This window comes from Punica granatum, chromosome 3 (assembly GCF_007655135.1).
Source record: "Punica granatum isolate Tunisia-2019 chromosome 3, ASM765513v2, whole genome shotgun sequence".
NCBI classification, from domain to species: Eukaryota; Viridiplantae; Streptophyta; class Magnoliopsida; order Myrtales; family Lythraceae; genus Punica; species Punica granatum.
Genome location: NC_045129.1, coordinates 31090268 through 31110575, shown reverse-complemented (window position 1 = coordinate 31110575; position 20308 = coordinate 31090268). Strand labels below are relative to the sequence as shown.

Genomic DNA, 20308 nt, shown 5'->3' with positions numbered 1-20308 from the left:
TGTTAAGAACTAGTTCGAGTCTCTAATTAATTTATTTGGCGCCCATGCCCATACAAAACTGATCACGCCCGCTTTCTTACTTTCAAGTGTGCATGGCTACCTTCCTATCTTTGACTTTTGATTTAGGTTATGAAATATGATGGCACGATTAGCGCATTGATTATTTGACTGCTCAAACATTACTATTCACTCACCAATTCTACGTTATTCTTTGAACAACTTTGCTTTAGATGTAACTGCAGCTCAAGATTCGAGATTTGAGAATCGAAATTGAAGAATAACTGAATAGATATTACAAATTCCTACGCCTGCAATGCAAAGCTAACTGTAGTATGAGATTCAGCATATTTCATGATGATTGATTTCACGTACTTCGATGATTTTATTTTCTTCGTGTGAGCTTAGGTGCATGACAAGTTTGGTCGGTCATCTCTTTGCACTGGAATTCCCTTGTCGACGTGTTTTTCCATCATGTAGCCATCTTCAAATCGTATCAGCTAAAATCTAGCCAGCCTGATTGAGAACCATTGGATCATTGAAAGTTAGACTAATCATCGATGTGAAAATCGACCTACTGAGAGGTGCATGCATAAGTGAAGTATATGCCTTGGACATTCATCTATTGTGCTTTGCAAGGAAATACAGTTTTCACGTAGAATCTGAACATAGAGAAAACATTAATGTAATTGTACTATAGGAGCATTATTTCGGAAAACATGACAGAAATTAATGGATGAAAATAGTAAAAAGTCCAAACAAACACAAACAAAAGTCAGTTTTCTCTTTTTAATTGTTTTATCACGAGCCGTGCCCAACCTATTTACTAAGGACTAGTCATGTTTCCACATCGACTTATCTGATTATGAAGTGCTTAAGTCGTATTATTTCTGATCTAGGTAGTGATAATTAGTGAAAACAACTAGCTAGTTACGGACATAGTACCTTTCCCTTATTCGTCGATTAATTTTATTATTGTTATTATTATTCTTCTTCTTCTTTTTGGTGGACGAAAGAGAGAGGTGTTTGTTACATAAACTAAAACAATAAGATGACGACTTTGGTCTGAGGTTGGAAAGTGTCAAGGGTGTCACAATTCAAACTGAGCAGTAGCTGTCATCTTACCTTCCTTTTATTATAACATTTATGCACAAGTACGTTGCGTTTGGTTTCAAAGTATGATTTTAAAATCAGATTTTGATTTTGAAAAAGAGTGATACAAATGTGACATACTCTTTGACTTTGTATGAATTATTTTATTTTATTGTGAAAAAAAAATTGTATAAATGGGGTCCACTCTTTGATTTTGTATGAGTTATTTTGTTTTGTTGTGGTAGAATTAGGTTAAAGTTGTGATTTTAAAATCACATTTGTAAACTAAACAAGTCAGTAAAGACTTTATCGGATCCGAGTTGGAGATCGACATTTCGCTATAAAGTTTGCTCACGAAGAAGGGCCTAAGAGTTATCCAATTGGTGTTTTATATATATGTCCAGCCAAGTTCTCAGAGGTCTTCTCATCATCATATATACTCAAGGAAGAGAGTACAATTGTTGATCAGAGATGGGACGAGCTCCATGCTGCGACAAGTTTAATGTGAAGAGAGGGCGGTGGTCGCCAGAGGAAGATGCGAAGCTCAAGGAGTACATCGACAAATATGGTACTGGCGGGAACTGGATTGCTCTCCCTCATAAAGCCGGTACACCACGAATATATTCATAATTTGTTTGAGCCCAACATACGAAGATGTTTATAGTTATCAACAGTCTCGTGGATAATTAGCGAATCTCAACTTCTGGTCAGGACTCAAGAGGTGTGGGAAGAGTTGCAGGCTTCGATGGCTCAACTATCTCCGGCCTAACATCAAGCATGGTGAATTCTCAGAAGAGGAGGACGGGATAATATGTGCCCTCTATGCTAGCATCAGAAGCAAGTAAATATGTGGATCTAATGGCCGGGCTTTAACAATTCAACCATCACATGCCATATTGTACTCATAGCATTTGTTAGATTGTTGAGACTTTACTGTATCGCAGGTGGTCGATAATAGCCGCTCAACTGCCAGGGCGAACGGACAATGATATAAAGAACTACTGGAACACGAAGCTGAAGAAGAAGCTGATCGGAACCTTGAATATATCTCGACCACATGAACAAAAGATGGTGCAGCCAACACTACCATTGCAATCACTATCCTTATCATCTGTTTGTCACAGTCTCAGTTCATTGATGCAAATGAACTCCTCGACTTGGTATAGTAATTGTAACAGTAACCACCATTTGAATGACGCCAAGTCGTCTCCCACAGCCCTTGACTTCTTCTCCTTCCCTCCAAGCCTTGCAAACGTTGGACCAAATACTCGACTATCCGCAACAGAGAATCCCCCACTCTTCCAAACCCATGATGGACTGAACTCGATGAACTTCCTCGAGTTTGGAAGTGAAAGTGAGTTGCAGCTCCTCCGAGCATAGCTGCAGAGAGCTCAAGCAAGAAGAGATGGGAGGTTTCTGAGATATTCTCTGCACCAATGTTCAAGAGAATGGTTCTCATAAGGCTGGTGCAGGCTCCATATATAGAGCAGATTATGTAAGTAATGACATTTACGGGCATGGTTTGGATTTGGAGGAGAGATTTAAAAATGTGATCGTGACAATAGGAAATTGTATTAGCAGCAATGGTTCTTTCAGTAGTCAGTAAGACACAACTGATGTAGTAACACTAGCAAATTTAGTTCAAATCATCCGATCTTAATTCTGTTACGATTTGGAGACATGAACAACTTCCCAGCATGAATAACGTATTTCGGTCGCCTGAGTAACTACATTGTCATCTAATCTTTGAACACGAAGGGATGTCTAATGTAGCTCCGCATATATTTTCCATAGAAAACTCGTATACATGATCATTTCTTACAACAAAAATCACTTTATTCTGCGGATCTGCTCTTCCAAACAAGTCTTTGTACTCATCCATGAACTGTTAAAAGATGGCATAACAATCTCAGGCAGCCGCTTCAGTGACTTTGCCAATAGTTTTAAGGTCGAAGATCTCAATCCAATAGCCATCAGGATCCTTGATGAATGCGATCCCCTTCATTTTCCCTGCAACAATTCACAAATCTTCAGATCATTCAGGAAAACAAAAAGATTGCTGGGTGCAAAGGACAAAATAAGACGAGAGAATCTCAAAGTTCTGGTACCATCATCTGGCTTCTTCACAAACTCGACCCCGAGCCGCTCAAATCTCTCGCAGGCCTTGTATGTGTCGTCGACCGTGATGCCAATGTGTCCTTGAGTAAGAAAAGGACATGTAAGAGTCATATGAGATAAAGGTTTATTCAAAAGTGGAGCTTCTTGTTAATTTCTTCTAATGGTAACAATTCAGTAAATAATCTCGATCACTTCAAAGGCAAGAGTTTCAGAGCCAAAGAATTGACTTTAACTGGCAATGTTGCAACAGAGTATTTCCATAAGAAAAAGAAAAATAAATAAGACCTCTCTGTTGTTCTCCAGCATGTTTTGATCACTTCTTTCTTGTTCCAAAAGAAACAATTGACAAGAGTACTCGAAATCCCATTCCCATTCATACTGTGAAAGCTTGAATGAAGATAGGCTATGAAACTAACTTCATTAGAAAATTACCCCTTATCAATCTCTTGCACATAGCCATCACCATTATACGTTGAATTATTCATTCTTTACCATTAATGGACAGATGATCCACAAGCAGTTATGAAGGCCAAACCACTCTTCGATGGATGAACCGCAGAAAACCCTAAATGTTCGCACATACATTAAGAGAAAAACAAATGACTCCTAAGTAGTAGTTCTAATATTCCAAAGCCCGCTTCATAGACATAGGTCACCCTCACCCTCCAGCCCTCTCAATTCCCTGTGATCAGTTCTTAGCACTGAGCCCTCAGTCCTTATTCTCTCCTAGTATGGAAGGTCTTTCCGACACCATTGCTCTACAAATGCAAATGACGAAATGTCCACTTACCTATTTCAGTCCCCCCTCCCCTCCACCCAAAAAAAAAAAAAAACAGGAATAGCTAAGAGTCAATTTTTGTGCCCATACCACCAATATAAGATGATGATGACAAAACTAATGAATTGGCTCACCACAATACAATTCCTTTATACCACAACACCAGAGAGCAAGAGTTAAAAAGTGCAATACCAAAGCCGCGAGGATCCGAGTTCCCATTGTGGTACCCTTTGAATTCGGGATCACTTTCAGTTCCCCAGTTGCTGCAACAAAATTTTCAGTTTTTGAGACTTCAATAGACTTTCTTCGCTCTACATTAATGTAGAAAAAGATGGGAGGAGGGAGAGAGAGAGAGATTATAGAAGAGCCAGTCTTAACTGTGTCAGCTCGATCGTAGCCTTCTGACCAAAAGTCCAGACCGTTCTATCAACGGCATTACTCGGAGCAGATGAAGTGTCCTGCACAAATATATAGATATACTTATCCACAGAATAAATTAGTCGCAGAAATACGGAAAATGACAATGAGTACCTCATAACCCAGAAAATACAAGCTGAACTTCATTTCCGGAAAGTCCAACCTCTTCAGCAACCTAATAGAAATATTCAAAATTTACCCAACTTCAGCTCATTTCCTCAATAGATCTCAAAAGGGCATCTATTAACTTAAGATGGCAACGGAAATTATGCATCATTTGCTGCATAATTCAACATAAACAGTGAAATTATAATCATTTCATCGACAGGAACGAGGTCAAAAACAAACGTACGACATTCCCAACACGCGAGAGTAGAAGTCAAGGCTGACTTTGGGATCCTTGATACGGAACATCTGCCAATCACAGTTCGGGAATTCGATAAGCAAAATTGAAGACTGACATGACAAAGAAACACATTCATTGGAAGAAAGGGAAGTCATTTTACGGTTTGCTGCATGAAGTAGCCTTTGGTGGCTTCATCGGCAGTGGAGTGGAGACCGGGGTTGTTGGCGGGAGATTCCTTGGGCTCTGACGCCATCGAGAACAGCCGGAATCTGCTAATCCCCTGGTGAAACCCAAATCGAACAAAGAGAAGAAGAAGAAGAAGAAGAAGAAGAACGAATCAGATTTGAAATGATAAACAACCCATAATCTCGATCATCGAGGACACGGGGACCTTCCGCTTGGTGGTGACCAGATAGAATGGGACAGCGAGAGACGGCCAGGGCCTTGGGGTGAATCGGAACAGAGATAAGCGAGACAACGAGCTGGTTAGGGACGAGGCTGCCATGGAATTACGGCTGTGAAGAAGAAGAAGGACACGACGAAGAGAGCTCACCTTCTAGAAAAGCAACACTCAATCAGGCTTGTGGGGGTGGCTTTGCCTCAGCTGTTTCGCCATGAGATGCACTGTGATTATTTCTCCAAGCTCCACTGAACCGGGTTTACTAGTAAACCGGTCGAGTGAAATGATGGCCGTTGAGATGTCCGGTCCAGGCCCATCGATTTGGGGCTTCCCAAAATCCAAGAGGCTATCAGCTTGGGGCGTTTCAAAGTGATTTATATTTGGTTGGTCCTCGAAATAGATGCAGAATGGGATATAGAGGAGCATTCAAAGACCATAGTGCCGCTCCTTAAGGCATCAAAACTTTAGAGGAGCGACTGCTCCTTTAAATCCCACTCGGTTCTCTCCGGATGGAGGGATTTACATGAGGAAAGGAGGGATATAGTTAAGATGGAGAGTATTACTCTTCCATATTCTTATCTTGAGACAAAATGTCTTATCATGAGAGCCGACCATAAAATGATTTAGTTTGCGCTCTTTCTCCGGATCCTCTCCCTCTCGTCTTCCCTCCAAATCCCTTTTTCCAGACAAGACCAGGTTTTCAACTCGTTAGAACTTATTTTCTAGCAACCAAACATGAAGCTGTCTACGTTTGAATGAAGCGGGAAAATCCTTCACCTTTTTTTTTTGGCCGAATAGAAAATCTTCGCCTAATGGATGGCTTTGTAGCCTTTGCAATCACATCATCTGTACTCCGATTTGCGAGAATGAACTGCTGGTGGGCCAGTTAAGCCCAATAGCCTTGTCTGAGGCCCACTTTGTTGACCACATCCAGCCGGAATCAATAAATACATATATATACATACATATATATATATATAATAATTCATCGGACTGGTGCGTTACACGAATTTTATAAAGAAAAATTTATTATCTAAATTTAAATATAAAAAAAGTAATTTATAATTTATATTGACACGTAAAATTTAAATATTATCAACATAACAAATGTTTTAGAATTAATTTGTACAAACAATATATTCAGAAAATAAATAAATTTATTTTCAGTTTAATGTAATCAGCTAAGCAAATATAAGAAAGGAAAATTAACATATGAAATCATGAATTTCAAGAAAAACTACTACTGTACAAAAAAAATATTAGTATATCTAAAATTAAATGGCATATATGTATTATATATGTGCGTTATATTGGTGATAAATAAGTATGTAATAAACACTAAATAAAATCATTAACAAAATTTTCACTAGATAATATGACTTTTGTAGAAAATAACTAAATGAGCCTATAAAATGTTTTCGAATTAAATATTTATAAATATTAATTTTATGAGATTATGCTCACAAATAAAAAAAGAAAGTTCAACCTTGATAATAAAGATATCACAAAACATTACTTACAAAATTGTCACTTTATTATTTAACATAAGTTTGATTTATTAGAGATTATTATTCAAGATTTGAAGTTAATAGTTTAAAACTTTTATAGTTCATAAAAATTAAGTTTATGTTATTTTATATGATATATAATCCATGTAATGCATGAGATAGGAAGATTAATTCATATGGAAAAAAATCCACTCTTAATCGACTGGTAAAAATTATAATGTCAGTCAATAAAATTATTGCAGTTCAAACATTATTATTGGTCATGTCATGTCCCCATCCTTCTAGAAAACTCGAGGGTTGTGACCCCCACGACTCAACAACCTCATGCCCTTTAGTATTGGCAGATATCACCATCATCACATAGTTTCAACAAATGAATCTCTATCGTCTTCTAAGCTAGTACTTAATGACATTTTTTTTTTCATTTTGAAAATTCAAACGATCCTGTCACGTTTTCAACAACTTTGAATGTTGACAAGAGGAGGAAGGAGAGACAATCAAAGGACCGAAAAACAAAGAAAGAAAACAAAATCAATTCCGTAGCTCGGATGCCGCATGTAGACTGTTGCGACTCGCTAGAAATAAATTGTAGATAATAAAAATGCCCTATAGAATCGTAGAGTTGAGTTCATAAGGCAAAGGAAGGCCAGCCAAAAAATATTATCACAAAAATATAGAGTGGGCCCATGAAGATTTCTTCAGTACCATGGAAGAGGTAAGGGGCTCCGTGGTCCTTTCCCTATCACAACTGCACCCAACTGCCGACTATATGATTGGGCTAATGATCGCTTTAGCTCCGAGAAATGTCAACCGTTGGAATTGGTCCTCTAAAATGATAATTTCTACTCTATTTAAATCGAATTTTAAAATTTTAATTTTAATTTTAATTCTATCAATTACACAATAAAAATTAACTCTTCAAAATAAAAAAGGTGGGATCCAGACATAAATCTATATATACCTCTATTATACTCAAATTAATTTTTAATATTAAATTCTCTTAATTACTTAATACTTTTTCACACTTTTTCTCATAATTCAACAATACTTGTTTGGATTGGAAATATTTTCCAACTCAACTCCATCCATATGGCTATAGGACAAAATTTGGCTTCAATGCAGTCTGCTGTGGGACCCATTTTCGTCTGTCACCGGGTCAAAGTGGCATTTCTAAAATTTCAGTTCAGAAATTACCGTTGGACCGAAGAGAAGAACAACGCCGTGAAGATCCCCTTCCCAGCGTCCTTAGGGTTGCAGAGCAGCAACGGAATTGGCTGCAATAATCTGAAATCGAGCGCGGAAGAAGCCGATTGGTAAGTGGGTTCCTTCAATTTAAGCGATTACGCACCTCAATACCTTCAATTTCATCGATTTCTGACTTCAACTCCATCAATGGCATCGAATCGGACATTGTTCGTCCGTGACGAGCAGAGGATCGTCTTCACAGTGAGCAGATCGAATCTTGTCAGGCATTATTCGATTTTCTTCTGTGCATTATCACGCTTGTCTGAGCTGTCGCGCATCAAGCCGATTGGTAGGGGCCCCTCGCCGTGCTCTGTTCTTGGCTGAATTTGCCGATATAAGCAGCGGCAGACGCGAATCCCAGCCGAAGCATTCCTCAGTTCAGGTATGTTCGCTCGCATTTGTCTCCGAGTGCTTGTACGATTTCGTTCTTCTTCGTTGACTGCTTGTTCGTGGGCTGAGCTGCAATAATCTGAAAATTTCCCGATTGTTGTTTGTTTGCTCATTGCTGCGATGCACTTGATGACTGATTGCCTTTGATTTTGTTATGCCAGTCGGTTTCTGCGATTTTTGAAAGCTGAAAAGAGATTTGTGATTCTGGTTTCTGTCTGCCCTTATATTGATGCCTGTCTGTTCTTATGGGAAATTTCACTCAAAACAAGTTGGAGCATATGGCAGAAGACATGTACGAATCAGTATTTATATTTGAAATTGCATGTTATACTATACTGTCTGTTCTCTACAAGTAATGCGATTAAACTAAACGTTTGATAACTTGCTATGAGGCTCAGACATGTTGATGTGTTTTTGCTGGTTCGAAAAGCTTCTATTCTGCTTATTTTTGTCTGAGATAACGATATGCATGTCAGTGCAATTTCAGTTTGCAAGCTTCAGTCTGAGAACTGAGATTGCGCTGTGGTATGGGGTTATAATACTTGCTAAAATCGTGCTCTTTTTGTGATGAATTTGTTGCGAGAAACACCATAGAAGTTGGTATCTTGACTAATACCCTCAAAGGTGATTGTACCTTTTTAAACAATGAAATAGGCTCATGGATATACGCGAGATGGCAGTCAGTATAAGTGCTCTGTTGCTGCATTTTCTTTCTGATGCAAGCACTAGTTGTTTGGCTGTTATTCATTCTTGTTTTGCATGTTATTTGTTGAGGTCTTGCTACAGCAACTGCATGCAGCATGGCTTAAAAAGGTGAAAATATCATCGAATGGAGTGATGAAATGGACGTAGCTTTCCTAAACGTGCTGCTTGAGATGAAGAGAAGAGCACACACTACAACATGGAAGACTAGCACTTGGAAAGAGATCACACATGAAATGATCAACCTTTATCCCAAAAAGCATCTGTTCTTGCAGAAGGTGAAGGATAAGTATCAAAGAATGAAGACAAATTTCACCCGATTTTCTAAAATAGTAAAGTATACAGGCGTCGGATGGGATGCTGACACAAACACCATAACCGCCGACTCAGATGTTTGGGATATGTTTATAAAGGTACATGCTTGTTTCTTTGTTTGTTCGGCTTCTACTGTTGTTTCCAGCATATGTCACTGATCTCCTTTGATAATGTCGTTGTTCTTGTTACAGAAGAATAGGGCGTACAAGACGTTTCAGAGTAAGCGATGCAAGCACTACGATATGCAGAAGCAACTGTTTAGTTCTTCCGTGGCCACCGGTGTTCTTCGCATATCCTCGACCGATCCACCACCAACTTTAGAGGAAGAACGGCGGTTGAATGCAGAATTCTTATCTAGGGGGAAGGGAAAGCAGAAACACCATGTCGATCTCGAAGAAGGATCCGACGAGAGTGACGACCCCGTCCATGTTGCAGAGCCCATTTTAATCGAGTCTCGACGTCGAGTGCCGAAAAGATCGCAAAGCAAGAGCTCACAAATGCAGGAGTGCATGGACATATTCAGGGGGAATTTCACGAAGAACCAACAGGACACCCTACCGTCAGCAAAGAAAAGCAAGTCCGTATCGAGCCTTGAGAAACCTGAAAAGAATAGCATCGAGGAAGCCCTCAATGAGTTGGCTAAATTGGAATCGAGAATCCCTCAATCCTTGTTTGTGAAAGTGGGCAAAACACTCCTTGATCCGGCCTCCCGAAGGCTATTCATGTGGTTCAAGGAGGAGTTACGAATGGAATGGATATTGCAGCTGGAGCATCCTTGAAGCAAGCGTCATCAGATCTTCCTTTTTTTTTCCACGCATCGAAAAACAACATTTTTTAAAGTTTTCTGACTGAACTCGTACTGCTAATGTTTGTTATGTGTGTTTGGTTATGCTGATGCATTTTTATTTTATGTGTGTGTTGCATGTTATTATGTTATGATTATAATTGAGTTGTTTCACTGTTAACGATTCATTCATGAATTCATTTCCACAGTAAAAGGCGATCATTTGGCGAACAATATGTCTCGTTATCGCACGTCTTCAGACAATGACAATAACCCCGGAGACAACGAGAATGAACGCATGCAACGTATGTTCTACTCCTTGATGATGCAATATGATCAGATGGAAGAGCCCGTTCCACAGAACTTGCCGTGTAGAAATTCTGCACTACAAGGACGACAGTATATTGTTGAACTATTAGGGAGTGACGTCCGGTGCTTCAAAAGCTTCAGAATGGAACCACACGAGTTTAGAAATCTATGCGACACATTGCGGTTGCGCTGTGGCATCAAAGATACTAGAAAAGGTATTACCGTGGAAGAGCAAGTCGACATGTTCATGTTGGTTATTTCACATAGTATGCGATTTTCAATGGTCGCTGAAAGGTTTCAGCATTCGAAGGAAACGGTTTCACGAGTTATCAAACAAATTGCATGCGGAATGCAAGAATTAGCTGACGATTTTATAACACCGCGGAACGTTATTGTCCAGCCGGAAATTGAAAATGATGAAAGGTGGCGCTTCTTTAGGGTATGTTATCTATTAATTTCATATTGTATAGAACTGTATTTGGTATAATATATGAGTTAGATATAATTATGCGTTTTTTCATGCAGCATTGTATTGGAGCTATCGATGGAACTCATGTCGATGCATGCATGCCACATGCGAACAGAGTACCTTATCGCGATCGTAATGCCGATATATCACAAAATGTATTGGCTGCTTGTACACATGACATGATGTTCACATACATGATGACCGGCTGGGAGGGTTCAGCACACGATTCAAGAATATTTGCTGACGCTGCGTCACTTGAACGCTTTCCAGCACCGCACGGTCGTGAGTATTTGCTTTTACCTTTATAATTTTCAACGAAATTGCTTGCCGAAATTCGTTTTCTTTAATTTTCATTTTGTTTTTTTGCAGAATAATATTATGTTGTTGATGCAGGGTTTTCAAATATACCGGGATATTTGGCTCCATACAAGGGAGAACGGTATCACCGGAGCGATTTCCCTAATCATTATCCGCCAACATCGGAAAAAGAGCTATTCAACCAGCGCCATACGTCAGTGCGTAATGTTATCGAACGTTGCTTCGGTATTTTGAAGAAGAGATTCGCAATACTGACTGCCATGATGAACTTCAAACCGTATACTCAAGGACAACTTGTCCTTGCTTGTTTTGTTTTGCATAATTTTATACGCCGTAATAATTATCATGACAGATTATTTATGGAGTACGGCGATGCGTGGGCGGATTACAATGAATATCGCAATCCACCACAACAACACGGAATTAGAGTTGATGTGGACATGAGTAGCGCGGAAATGAATGTTGTACGCGACCGTATCGTTAATCAGTTATGGCGTGCGGAGAGAGGAGGCTGATGATATACACTGAGGTGTTTGTATTTGAAATTAGTAATATTCACTTGTTATGATTCATCGTTGTTGCAGTTTGATTTTTGTATGCATGCGTATTTTTTTCACGCGTATTTTTTCATGTGTATTTTTTCATGCGTACAATTACCCGATTGTTGCGGCACGTTCACTCGGAAAAAGTCAAAGGAAGATAAAGCAAAAAAAAAAATTCCCTCAAAGGAAACCGATTGAAATTATGTGTATGCCGTGGCCTTCTTTACTCAACTCATGTGGAAGAATTCCTTTGATGGAATTGTCAGGGGGTATGGGCCCCACCATATCCATTTATTTCAATCATATTTTGTCCTTTTATGAATTAAGTTGAGTTGAGTTGGACAAAGTTTCGAATTCAAACACACCATATGATTGGGCTAATGATCGCTTTAGCTCCGAGAAATGTCAACCGTTGGAATTGGTCCTCTAAAACGATAATTTCTACTCGATTTAAATCGAATTTTAAAATTTTAATTTTAACTTTAATTCTATCAATTATACAATAAAAATTAACTCTTCAAAATAAAAAAGGTGGGGTCCAGACATAAATCCATATATACCTCTATTATACTCAAATTAATTTTTAATATTAAATTCTCTCAATTACTTAATACTTTTTCACACTTTTTCTCATAATTCAACAACACAATCATTACAACCCAATTAAAATCAAAATTCAACTCTAAAACCAGACACGTTTTAATCTCGGAACAATCTCCGATTCCTCTAAGAAGTCACGTTATTAGTCTAAATTCTCCCGAGTACCAACAAATACCAGGGCCAATTTTGTGATGTGACTCGACATCAGTAGAAAATTGATGTCAGGATATACAGATGCAAAAAATGGCTCGTTTGAGGGATTGTTTCATATTCCAAACCTCCTCACCTCGACTTACCTATCTACTTTGAATACTATAATGGTGTTTTTTTTTCCGGCTGAAGAATACTATAATTGTTTGTTTCATATTAGAATAAACTAAAGAACTAAAATGGCTCGTGCAATTTAAATCAAATGTCCAAAAAAAAAGAAGCAAAAAGAGTAGTGCAGTAACTCATAGAATAATTATCTTAATTTTTACGGTAGATCTACCTTACTAATCCTACTTTTAAAGAATTTAAAAAATATTTGGAAAGGCAAAGATGAGCTTTTAGATACAAAATGAAAAATTCAAATTTGAGAAGTTCTTTTTTTATTTATATTATGTTACTATTATATAAGGAAGAATACCATTTTAAAATTATCTTAATTTTTACTATATATATTTACAATTGATTCTCTTACTTTTTAAGGAATTGAAAAAATGTTCGGAAAAGATAGATTTTCATTTTATTGTGATGCGTGAACTTAAAATAAGTTTTTCTCTCTCTCTCTAAGCCTCACCAAGAAACCTTAAAAACCAAACCCCGCTGTCAGTGCATCCGGCTTCGACCGGGCGTGTTGGGCTCCACCGCCACCGCTGTTGGGATCAGAAAGTCGCGATCATCCTCTATCTCCCGGTTGTCTTCATTCCCGGTGGCTTCTTCTCCCTTTTTCCTCTTCTCCCCACTTTTTCAGATAGCAAAAGATGGGCTATATGGTGCCGCCTTCCACGCCGCTGCCATGGTTCTCGATTGCGGATCCCTCAGGCCGGTTGTCCTTCGATCTAGTTGCCTATCTACGTTCTTCTTGGCGTGGTCGCTTACCGCCTCAACTTAGAGTGGGTCTTGCTGGTCGTTCCCTACCTGCCTTGATATTAGAGGGTTTTGTCGACGCTCAAAACTGGCGCTCCCATAGATTCGGCAACGGGTCTAGTCGGTTACCCCCTATCTACCTCGATTTCAAATCTCCATGCAGACACCTCAGCATCAGTCTCGGACACTCATGGCGACACTCGTGGCGGGCAACTCCTTATCGATGACACTCGTGGCGAGCTTCAGTCTCGGTCTGCTGGCGCCTCGACGTTGCTTGTTGCCAACAGTTGGCAATTGGTGGACTTGAGGTTCGTCTCATACGTCTCCGGCCTCAGGGCTATGTCGGAGGAGGTGTTCGATATCGTCCAGAGATTGCAACGACCTTCTTCCTCTTCCTACTCCTCCTCATCGTCCTCTTTTTCTATATTTTCGATGGTGCATAGCGGTGCTTGATGAAGCAATCTCCCCTTCCCCTACAAGGTTGCGCCTTCTCCCTCTCCGAATAGACCTATAACAGAGAGCGAGGGCGGCCTTCAACACCTTGGTCGTCGATAATAGTGGCGGCAAAAAGGCCTTGTCACCCCCTGCTTAGACTCGGTCGCTTCCTGATCAGCATGTTTTGCCATTCCGTGACCAGACCATCTACCGCTGGCAACCAACCGGCCTTTCGCCCCTGAACAGCGACAATAGCGGCGCCACAACAGTGTCCTCCCTTTCCTGCCTTCCAGTTATCTGACTGATTCTCCCCCTCTCCAATGGCGACTTCTACTATATGAACACTTGCCTTAATCCCGTAACAATATCCTTACCCTCCACTACACGCCCTTCACTACAAAGGATGATACTGTTGGCCCAATCGATCCTACCAACTACTTACGAATATCGACCTTTTATGGTTTGAACCGATCAAGGAAGCTTTGGTGCTTTGATTAGTCTAGATGATTTTGATTAGTTTGATTGTCACTGGTTTGAATCGATTAAGGAAACTTCACTAAATTGATTTGACTTTCCAGGGTTTGGCTATTTAGGAATTGGTTGATTGAATTGGTTTAGGGGTGTAATTCATGAAGGGTTCTTACGCTGGATACCGGTATAAGACTTTTCTTGGCTCCACTTCTCCTTTTTCACATTAGTAACACATGCTTTGTTTTCGGTTTTCACTAGAGTCCATATAGAGTCTAGTCTCAAAGAGATTAAGAACGGATTAGAATAACTGGAAGGATTCTGCAATTGTATCTATGTTTATTTGATGTGTTTCAGTCACATGTATTTTCCTTTGCAATGATTTCAATCAATCTGCTCTTCTTTTTTTTTTTTTTTCTGTAAGTTACCCTCTTGAACATTTTCCTATGTATCCGTTTTTATTATCGATAGACATTCATTACACGTTGAGCAAAAAAAAAAGGAAAAAAGAAAAAAAAGTGCTTTTAAATTATATGATATGATCATATTATATGATATGTTGAGTAAAACTTAGAAGTTCTTTTTTATTTATATCATATGATATAATACTATTATATAAGGAAGGACAACATTTATAATTATCTTCATCTTCTTTATAGTTTTACCTTACTATATAATTATTTTCTAATTTATTCTCCAACTTCAAAAAAAGAAAATTACAAAAAGGCAAGAACGGCCACCCACGCCTAACCAAAAAAAAAAAGAAAAAGAAAAAGAAAGGAATAATAATCAATTATTATCGATTCGTTATAGCATAGCATGTTCCAATTAAATTGTGAGAGTATAAAAAAATTGGAAAGCTACTATTTTATATTTATTAATCTATACAGATATATACATATATATACATATATGAAAACAAAAACCCAAATCAAATTCTTACGATGCCACATCATAAAATAAAAAAAGAAGCTCTCTCACTTTGCCACGTCATCATCATATAGTAAAAAAAATATAGATTGTTTTAAATTTTATTAATTAATTATAAAGCATAATATATGGATTGTATACACAAAGGAAGAAAATATGTGGTAGAATATATAGATATAAATTATATATAATGAAATATAGTCCAATAAAGATATTAAAATAATTTACTTGGCCATATGCATATATGCCTTTCAAATTTTATTGGTTATACCATTTACGTTATATCAATATATATTTGCATTCTCATTATAAATGTTGAGAATTTGGGGGAGTATTATGTGGGCAAGCGACATAAGCTAATATACACAAGGATAAACTAGCCAAGCAGAACAAAGCAGCAACAGATAGAAAGAACAGAGGAGAAAATCGTTTGTCAATGAGCTCTGACCAACACGAGATAAAGCCTCAATTAGGATGACAAACGAACTCCAATTGAGATGAAATTTTGGCAACGACCTCATGACTTATGGGCCTAGGTTTTGAGCAGTCAAAATTTTAATTTTAATTTTGTAGATGTTGTTTTGGTTGAATTGCTAAACCGTTTTTTTTTGTGGCGAATTTTGGTTTTTGTGATCGAAGAGAGTGTGTTTCTTGAGTTTGAATCCAAAAGTTTGTCCTTGACGAAAGCTATGTGTAACCGCTATTATTTTAGTGAAGTTGATTCAGAGTTCGTCCCGTTGGTTTTTCCCCTCGTTGGGTTTTCCACATTAAAAATGTCGATGTTTGTCTATCTTCCTTAAATCGTATTTTGATCACATAATGTAGGAAAAATTAACTCGTTGTATGCAATTATTCGGTGATCCTTTCCCAACAAGTAGTATCAAACTCTACGCAAAAGTTCTTCTCTACATCCAAGCTTTATTGGTTATTTGTTATACACAATCTTATTAACTTTATTTTGATGAGTATTAACATATTTACATTAAAGAGTAGTTTTAAGTAGGCATAATTTTTTATAAATAATATATTTTGTTCGATTGAAATCTGGATGGTTAGCTTTATACTGTTTGATGAACAAAACTACAGTCAGACCTGTATTTTGGGAAGATTAATGGAGTTAGTATTATCTTTTCAATTTTTTTTTAAGAATATTTATTTCAACATTAACTATTTTTGCCCAATTTATATAGCTTTATAATTTCTTTTAGTTGTAATTGCAAAATTTTTATTCAAATGCAGTGAATTCTCTAGAAAATTCTTGGAATGAAGAAATTTGTGATACAATAACTCTTTTGCTATAAAGTTTCAATTCAACAATGATGTACAATATAAACTTTGTGTTAATCTAATCTGACATGATTAATTTTTAATATTATTCTTTGTATTTTCTGTAGAGTTTTGTTTTTATCTCATACTAAGAACTATTTATTAGGCAAATCTTTAAATTATTTTCCTGCAAGATATATTTTATTTTCAGTACTGGTTGGTTATATATGGAATTAAATGGTAATTCCATCTATGAGAAATGTATATTTTCTGATCGTTCTGCTCTCCTAGCAGAATTATCTTAAATAATGTGTATTCCTTTAATATCGAGGAAAGATATTTCATGTATATATGACTTAAATGTTTCTCTATGTTAATAAATATTTAGAAAATAAACTTTTTATGTTCAGATGAAAGATCAGTAGTCTTTTAATAAACTCATTTAATTTTCGAATGAAATAATTTTTAAATCCATCATTTTTTAAAAAAAATTCAAAATATATTTAATTTAAAATATTACTTTCCATTAAAAAATTATTGATCAGCCGCACATTCACGTCTAGTTATGATAAGAAGAAAGGCAAAAGAAGAAAGAGCAATTAAACCTTTCGATAGGGTTGGTTGGTCCGAACCTTTCCTGTCTCTTTCTGCAAAATCATTCAACTTTACACCGAAATTCAGACTCATCCCATCCCCCAACCCCACATTCGCAGCTTCATAGCATCAATCGTGAAGCTTTCCCTGGCCATAAATGGCGGCCCCATACAGTAATGTAACCCTTTGATCTATTACCCTGCAGTGCACCTCTCTGCTTCTGATCAGCTCTCACTCCTTGTCCCTCTTGCTTAGCCTCCGATGGAGAAATCTGGGTATGGTCGGGATGGGATATTCCGATCGCTCCGGCCGCCGCTGGTGCTCCCCAGAGATCCCAACCTCTCGATGGTCTCGTTCCTCTTCAAGAACTCTGCTTCTTACCCCGACAAGCCAGCCCTCATCGACGCCGACTCCGGCGAGACCCTCACCTACTCCCAGTTCAAAGCCACCGTCGTCAAGGTCTCTCACGGACTGGTCCACCTGGGCATCAAGAAAAACGACGTTGTCCTGATCTTCGCCCCGAATTCGATCCAGTTCCCGGTCTGCTTCCTCGGAATCACTGCCGTTGGAGCCGTCGCGACCACCTCGAACCCTCTGTACACCGCAGGTGAGCTGTCGAAGCAGGCGAAGGATTCGAACCCGAAACTGGTCATCACCGTCCCCGAGTTGTGGGACAGGGTGAAGGATTTCAATCTCCCTACAGTGTTTCTGGGCAATAGGGATTTCTCCCACATTAAATCAGGATCAGCAATCCTGGGTTTCCGGGACTTGATCAACCTGTCCCGTGCATCCTCGGACTTTCCGATGCTCAGTGTCGGGCAGGCCGACACCGCCGCGCTCCTCTACTCCTCTGGCACGACGGGGACGAGCAAAGGCGTGGTCTTGACGCACGGGAACTTCATCGCGGCCTCCCTAATGATCAACATGGACCAAGAGCTGGCAGGGGAGACGAACAACGTGTTCCTCTGCGTCCTCCCAATGTTCCACGTGTTCGGCCTCGCGGTCATTTCCTACACGCAGCTAAGGGCGGGGCATGCGATCGTGTCGATGGGGAAGTTCGAGTTTGAACGCGTCCTGATGGCGGTGGAGAAGTATCGGGTCACAAACCTGTGGATTGTGCCCCCCATTATTATTGCCCTGGCAAAGCAGAGCTTAGTGAAGAAGTACGACCTCTCCTCACTGAGCCATATTGGGTCAGGGGCGGCCCCGCTCGGGAAGGACGTGATGGAGGATTGTGCGAAGAACTTCCCTCATGCTGCTGTCTCTCAGGTGATTTGAGCTAACTCCACGGGGTGAATTATGTTGAGCTTTGTACTTTTTGCTTATTTAGAACATGATCTAGATATGGACCATGAAGCACCGATAATGTTGTTCTTCGGGGACGTGTTTTGGACAAGCCAATAGGTGTGCCCATTAATACTGAACAATCGCAATAAAGGAGATAGAACGCGGTTCATATAAGATTCCGTTTGTTCATTTAAGTGCAATTGTATACCATTTTCGGGTAACTTGTATGCTCTTTATGTGATCCTTTTATAGATTTCATAAAGAATTAGGTGTAGGTGGGCATACCTATATCAACAATTTCCATTTTTAGTATAAAGTCATCTGGTATGGGTGTGGTGTTTTTTTTTTTTTTGGCTAACCCGAGGTGTCCGGGCTTCGCCCAACTAATACCCGGGGCTCCGTGAACCCCCGGCGGGGCACGAAGCGAGTAATTACGCCAAAGGCGCTCTGGTGGCCCCAAAGGGATTTGAACTCGGGTCTCGGTGCAAACTTGGGTACACATTAACCATTAGGCCAAACTCTTGAGGTTGTATGGGTGCGGTGTTGATAACCCGTCTAAGTAGCTTGATTGGCCTGTTATAAATTTCAGGGATATGGGATGACAGAAACCTGTGGAATTGTCTCAGTGGAAAATCACAGAGTAGGCACTCGGCACACTGGTTCTGCTGGAACGCTTGTCTCAGGAGTCGAAGCTCAAATTATCAGCGTAGATACGCTGAAGCCTCTTCCTCCGAATCAATTAGGAGAAATAAGGGTCCGTGGGCCCAACATGATGCGAGGTAAAGACCTGGTTACGAATTCGACTTTCATCAAACTACCATGTCAAGAAGTACTCGTGTGAATTACCAGCTTCAAGCTGATTGTTCGGTAATGAAATCCTTGTTTCAGGCTACTACAACAATCCACAAGCGACCAAACTGACCATAGACAGTAAAGGCTGGGTTCATACGGGAGATCTTGGCTATTTCGATGAGGAAGGACAATTATTTGTTGTCGATCGTATCAAAGAGCTCATCAAGTATAAAGGCTTTCAGGTAATGAATCGAGTGATCAGTAAAAACTCAAATGCTGAACAAATGTCCTGTCTTTCAGTAATCTTTCTCACCGTCTCTCTCTCTCATTTGTTCCTGCAAGATTGCTCCTGCGGAGCTGGAAGGCCTCCTTCTATCCCATCCCGAGATATTAGATGCTGTCGTCATCCCGTGAGATTGACCTTTTACTTCTCTTTGACTTCATTGCTTCGACTCTTCCGAAGAAATGTGCATGGAGTTCCATTAATTACCACTGAATTGCTTCTTGTATCAACAGATTTCCTGATGCTGAGGCAGGTGAGGTCCCAATTGCCTATGTTGTTCGGTCACCTAACAGTTCACTGACCGAAGAGGACGTGCAGAATTTCATTGCAAATCAGGTAACGAGATGAAATTTACAATATACTGTATTATCTATCTGATTTTACAAAAGGCACTTTTACCCAAGAAAACGGATATAGCATTTAGATGACAAGTGTGGATGGTTCCATCTTTTCTCAGGTTGCGCCCTTCAAAAGGTTACGAAGGGTGACATTCATTCAAACTGTCCCAAAGTCGGCCTCGGGGAAGATTTTGAGAAGGGAGCTCATAGAGAAAGTCAGGTCAAGAATGTAGATCAGATTGCTTCGAGATGGATCGCCATGTATTACTTCAATCAGCGTAGATAGCTCAAATCCATATTAATTGGCAGAGCCATCAGAATTTGTTCTGCAGTTGCATTTCACGCTACTACTTCAAGATATTCCTGTAAGAATAATCACCCGAATAAATGAAAATAATTTATGCTTTCCTTTTATCCTCCCTCAGAACACGAAAATGGTTATGCTATTGCTGCAAACTGCAAAAATTGTGGAGAAATAAACAGGACCATTTTTCTATATAATTTTATGGTTTTT

General features: G+C 39.1%; 3 protein-coding genes across 5 annotated transcripts; 2 read left to right on the top strand and 1 right to left on the bottom strand.

The window, feature by feature from the left end:
• The first annotated feature begins 1487 nt into the window (after positions 1-1487).
• LOC116201831 (transcription factor RAX2-like) lies at positions 1488-2903 on the top strand. Its single transcript, XM_031533256.1, has 3 exons — positions 1488-1696; positions 1801-1930; positions 2034-2903. The coding sequence occupies exons 1-3, from the start codon at positions 1561-1563 to the stop codon at positions 2467-2469; spliced, it is 702 nt and encodes a 233-aa protein (XP_031389116.1). The 5' UTR covers positions 1488-1560; the 3' UTR covers positions 2470-2903.
• On the bottom strand, positions 2761-5459 carry LOC116201832 (lactoylglutathione lyase). 3 transcript variants are annotated; one of them, XM_031533259.1, is made up of 9 exons: positions 5302-5345; positions 5140-5191; positions 4909-5028; positions 4755-4816; positions 4517-4577; positions 4364-4443; positions 4178-4248; positions 3198-3287; positions 2761-3099 (listed from the first exon to the last, which is right to left on the bottom strand). In XM_031533259.1, the coding sequence occupies exons 3-9, from the start codon at positions 4999-5001 to the stop codon at positions 2999-3001; spliced, it is 558 nt and encodes a 185-aa protein (XP_031389119.1). In that variant the 5' UTR covers positions 5002-5028; positions 5140-5191; positions 5302-5345; the 3' UTR covers positions 2761-2998. The 3 variants fall into 3 exon arrangements, with proteins under 3 accessions (XP_031389119.1, XP_031389117.1, XP_031389118.1); XM_031533257.1 differs by lacking the exon at positions 5302-5345 and having other exon boundaries at positions 5140-5295; XM_031533258.1 differs by lacking the exon at positions 5140-5191 and having other exon boundaries at positions 2779-3099; positions 5302-5459.
• Positions 5460-17100: 11641 nt separating this feature from the next.
• Positions 17101-20211, top strand: LOC116200840 (4-coumarate--CoA ligase-like 7). The gene is made up of 6 exons (XM_031531771.1): positions 17101-18363; positions 18971-19160; positions 19270-19415; positions 19516-19583; positions 19690-19792; positions 19914-20211. The coding sequence occupies exons 1-6, from the start codon at positions 17356-17358 to the stop codon at positions 20025-20027; spliced, it is 1629 nt and encodes a 542-aa protein (XP_031387631.1). The 5' UTR covers positions 17101-17355; the 3' UTR covers positions 20028-20211.
• Positions 20212-20308: the final 97 nt, after the last annotated feature.

Coding starts and splice junctions, on each gene's coding strand:
- LOC116200840 (XM_031531771.1), top strand. CDS start 17,356: ATGGAGAAATCTGGGTATGGTCGGGATGGGATATTCCGATCGCTCCGG. Junction 18,364..18,970: donor CTCATGCTGCTGTCTCTCAG/GTGATTTGAGCT, acceptor TATAAATTTCAG/GGATATGGGATGACAGAAAC. Junction 19,416..19,515: donor TCAAGTATAAAGGCTTTCAG/GTAATGAATCGA, acceptor TGTTCCTGCAAG/ATTGCTCCTGCGGAGCTGGA.
- LOC116201831 (XM_031533256.1), top strand. CDS start 1,561: ATGGGACGAGCTCCATGCTGCGACAAGTTTAATGTGAAGAGAGGGCGG. Junction 1,697..1,800: donor TGCTCTCCCTCATAAAGCCG/GTACACCACGAA, acceptor ACTTCTGGTCAG/GACTCAAGAGGTGTGGGAAG. Junction 1,931..2,033: donor TATGCTAGCATCAGAAGCAA/GTAAATATGTGG, acceptor ACTGTATCGCAG/GTGGTCGATAATAGCCGCTC.
- LOC116201832 (XM_031533257.1), bottom strand. CDS start 5,253: ATGGCAGCCTCGTCCCTAACCAGCTCGTTGTCTCGCTTATCTCTGTTC. Junction 5,029..5,139: donor TGGTCACCACCAAGCGGAAG/GTCCCCGTGTCC, acceptor GGGTTTCACCAG/GGGATTAGCAGATTCCGGCT. Junction 3,100..3,197: donor TGTGAAGAAGCCAGATGATG/GTACCAGAACTT, acceptor GAATTGTTGCAG/GGAAAATGAAGGGGATCGCA.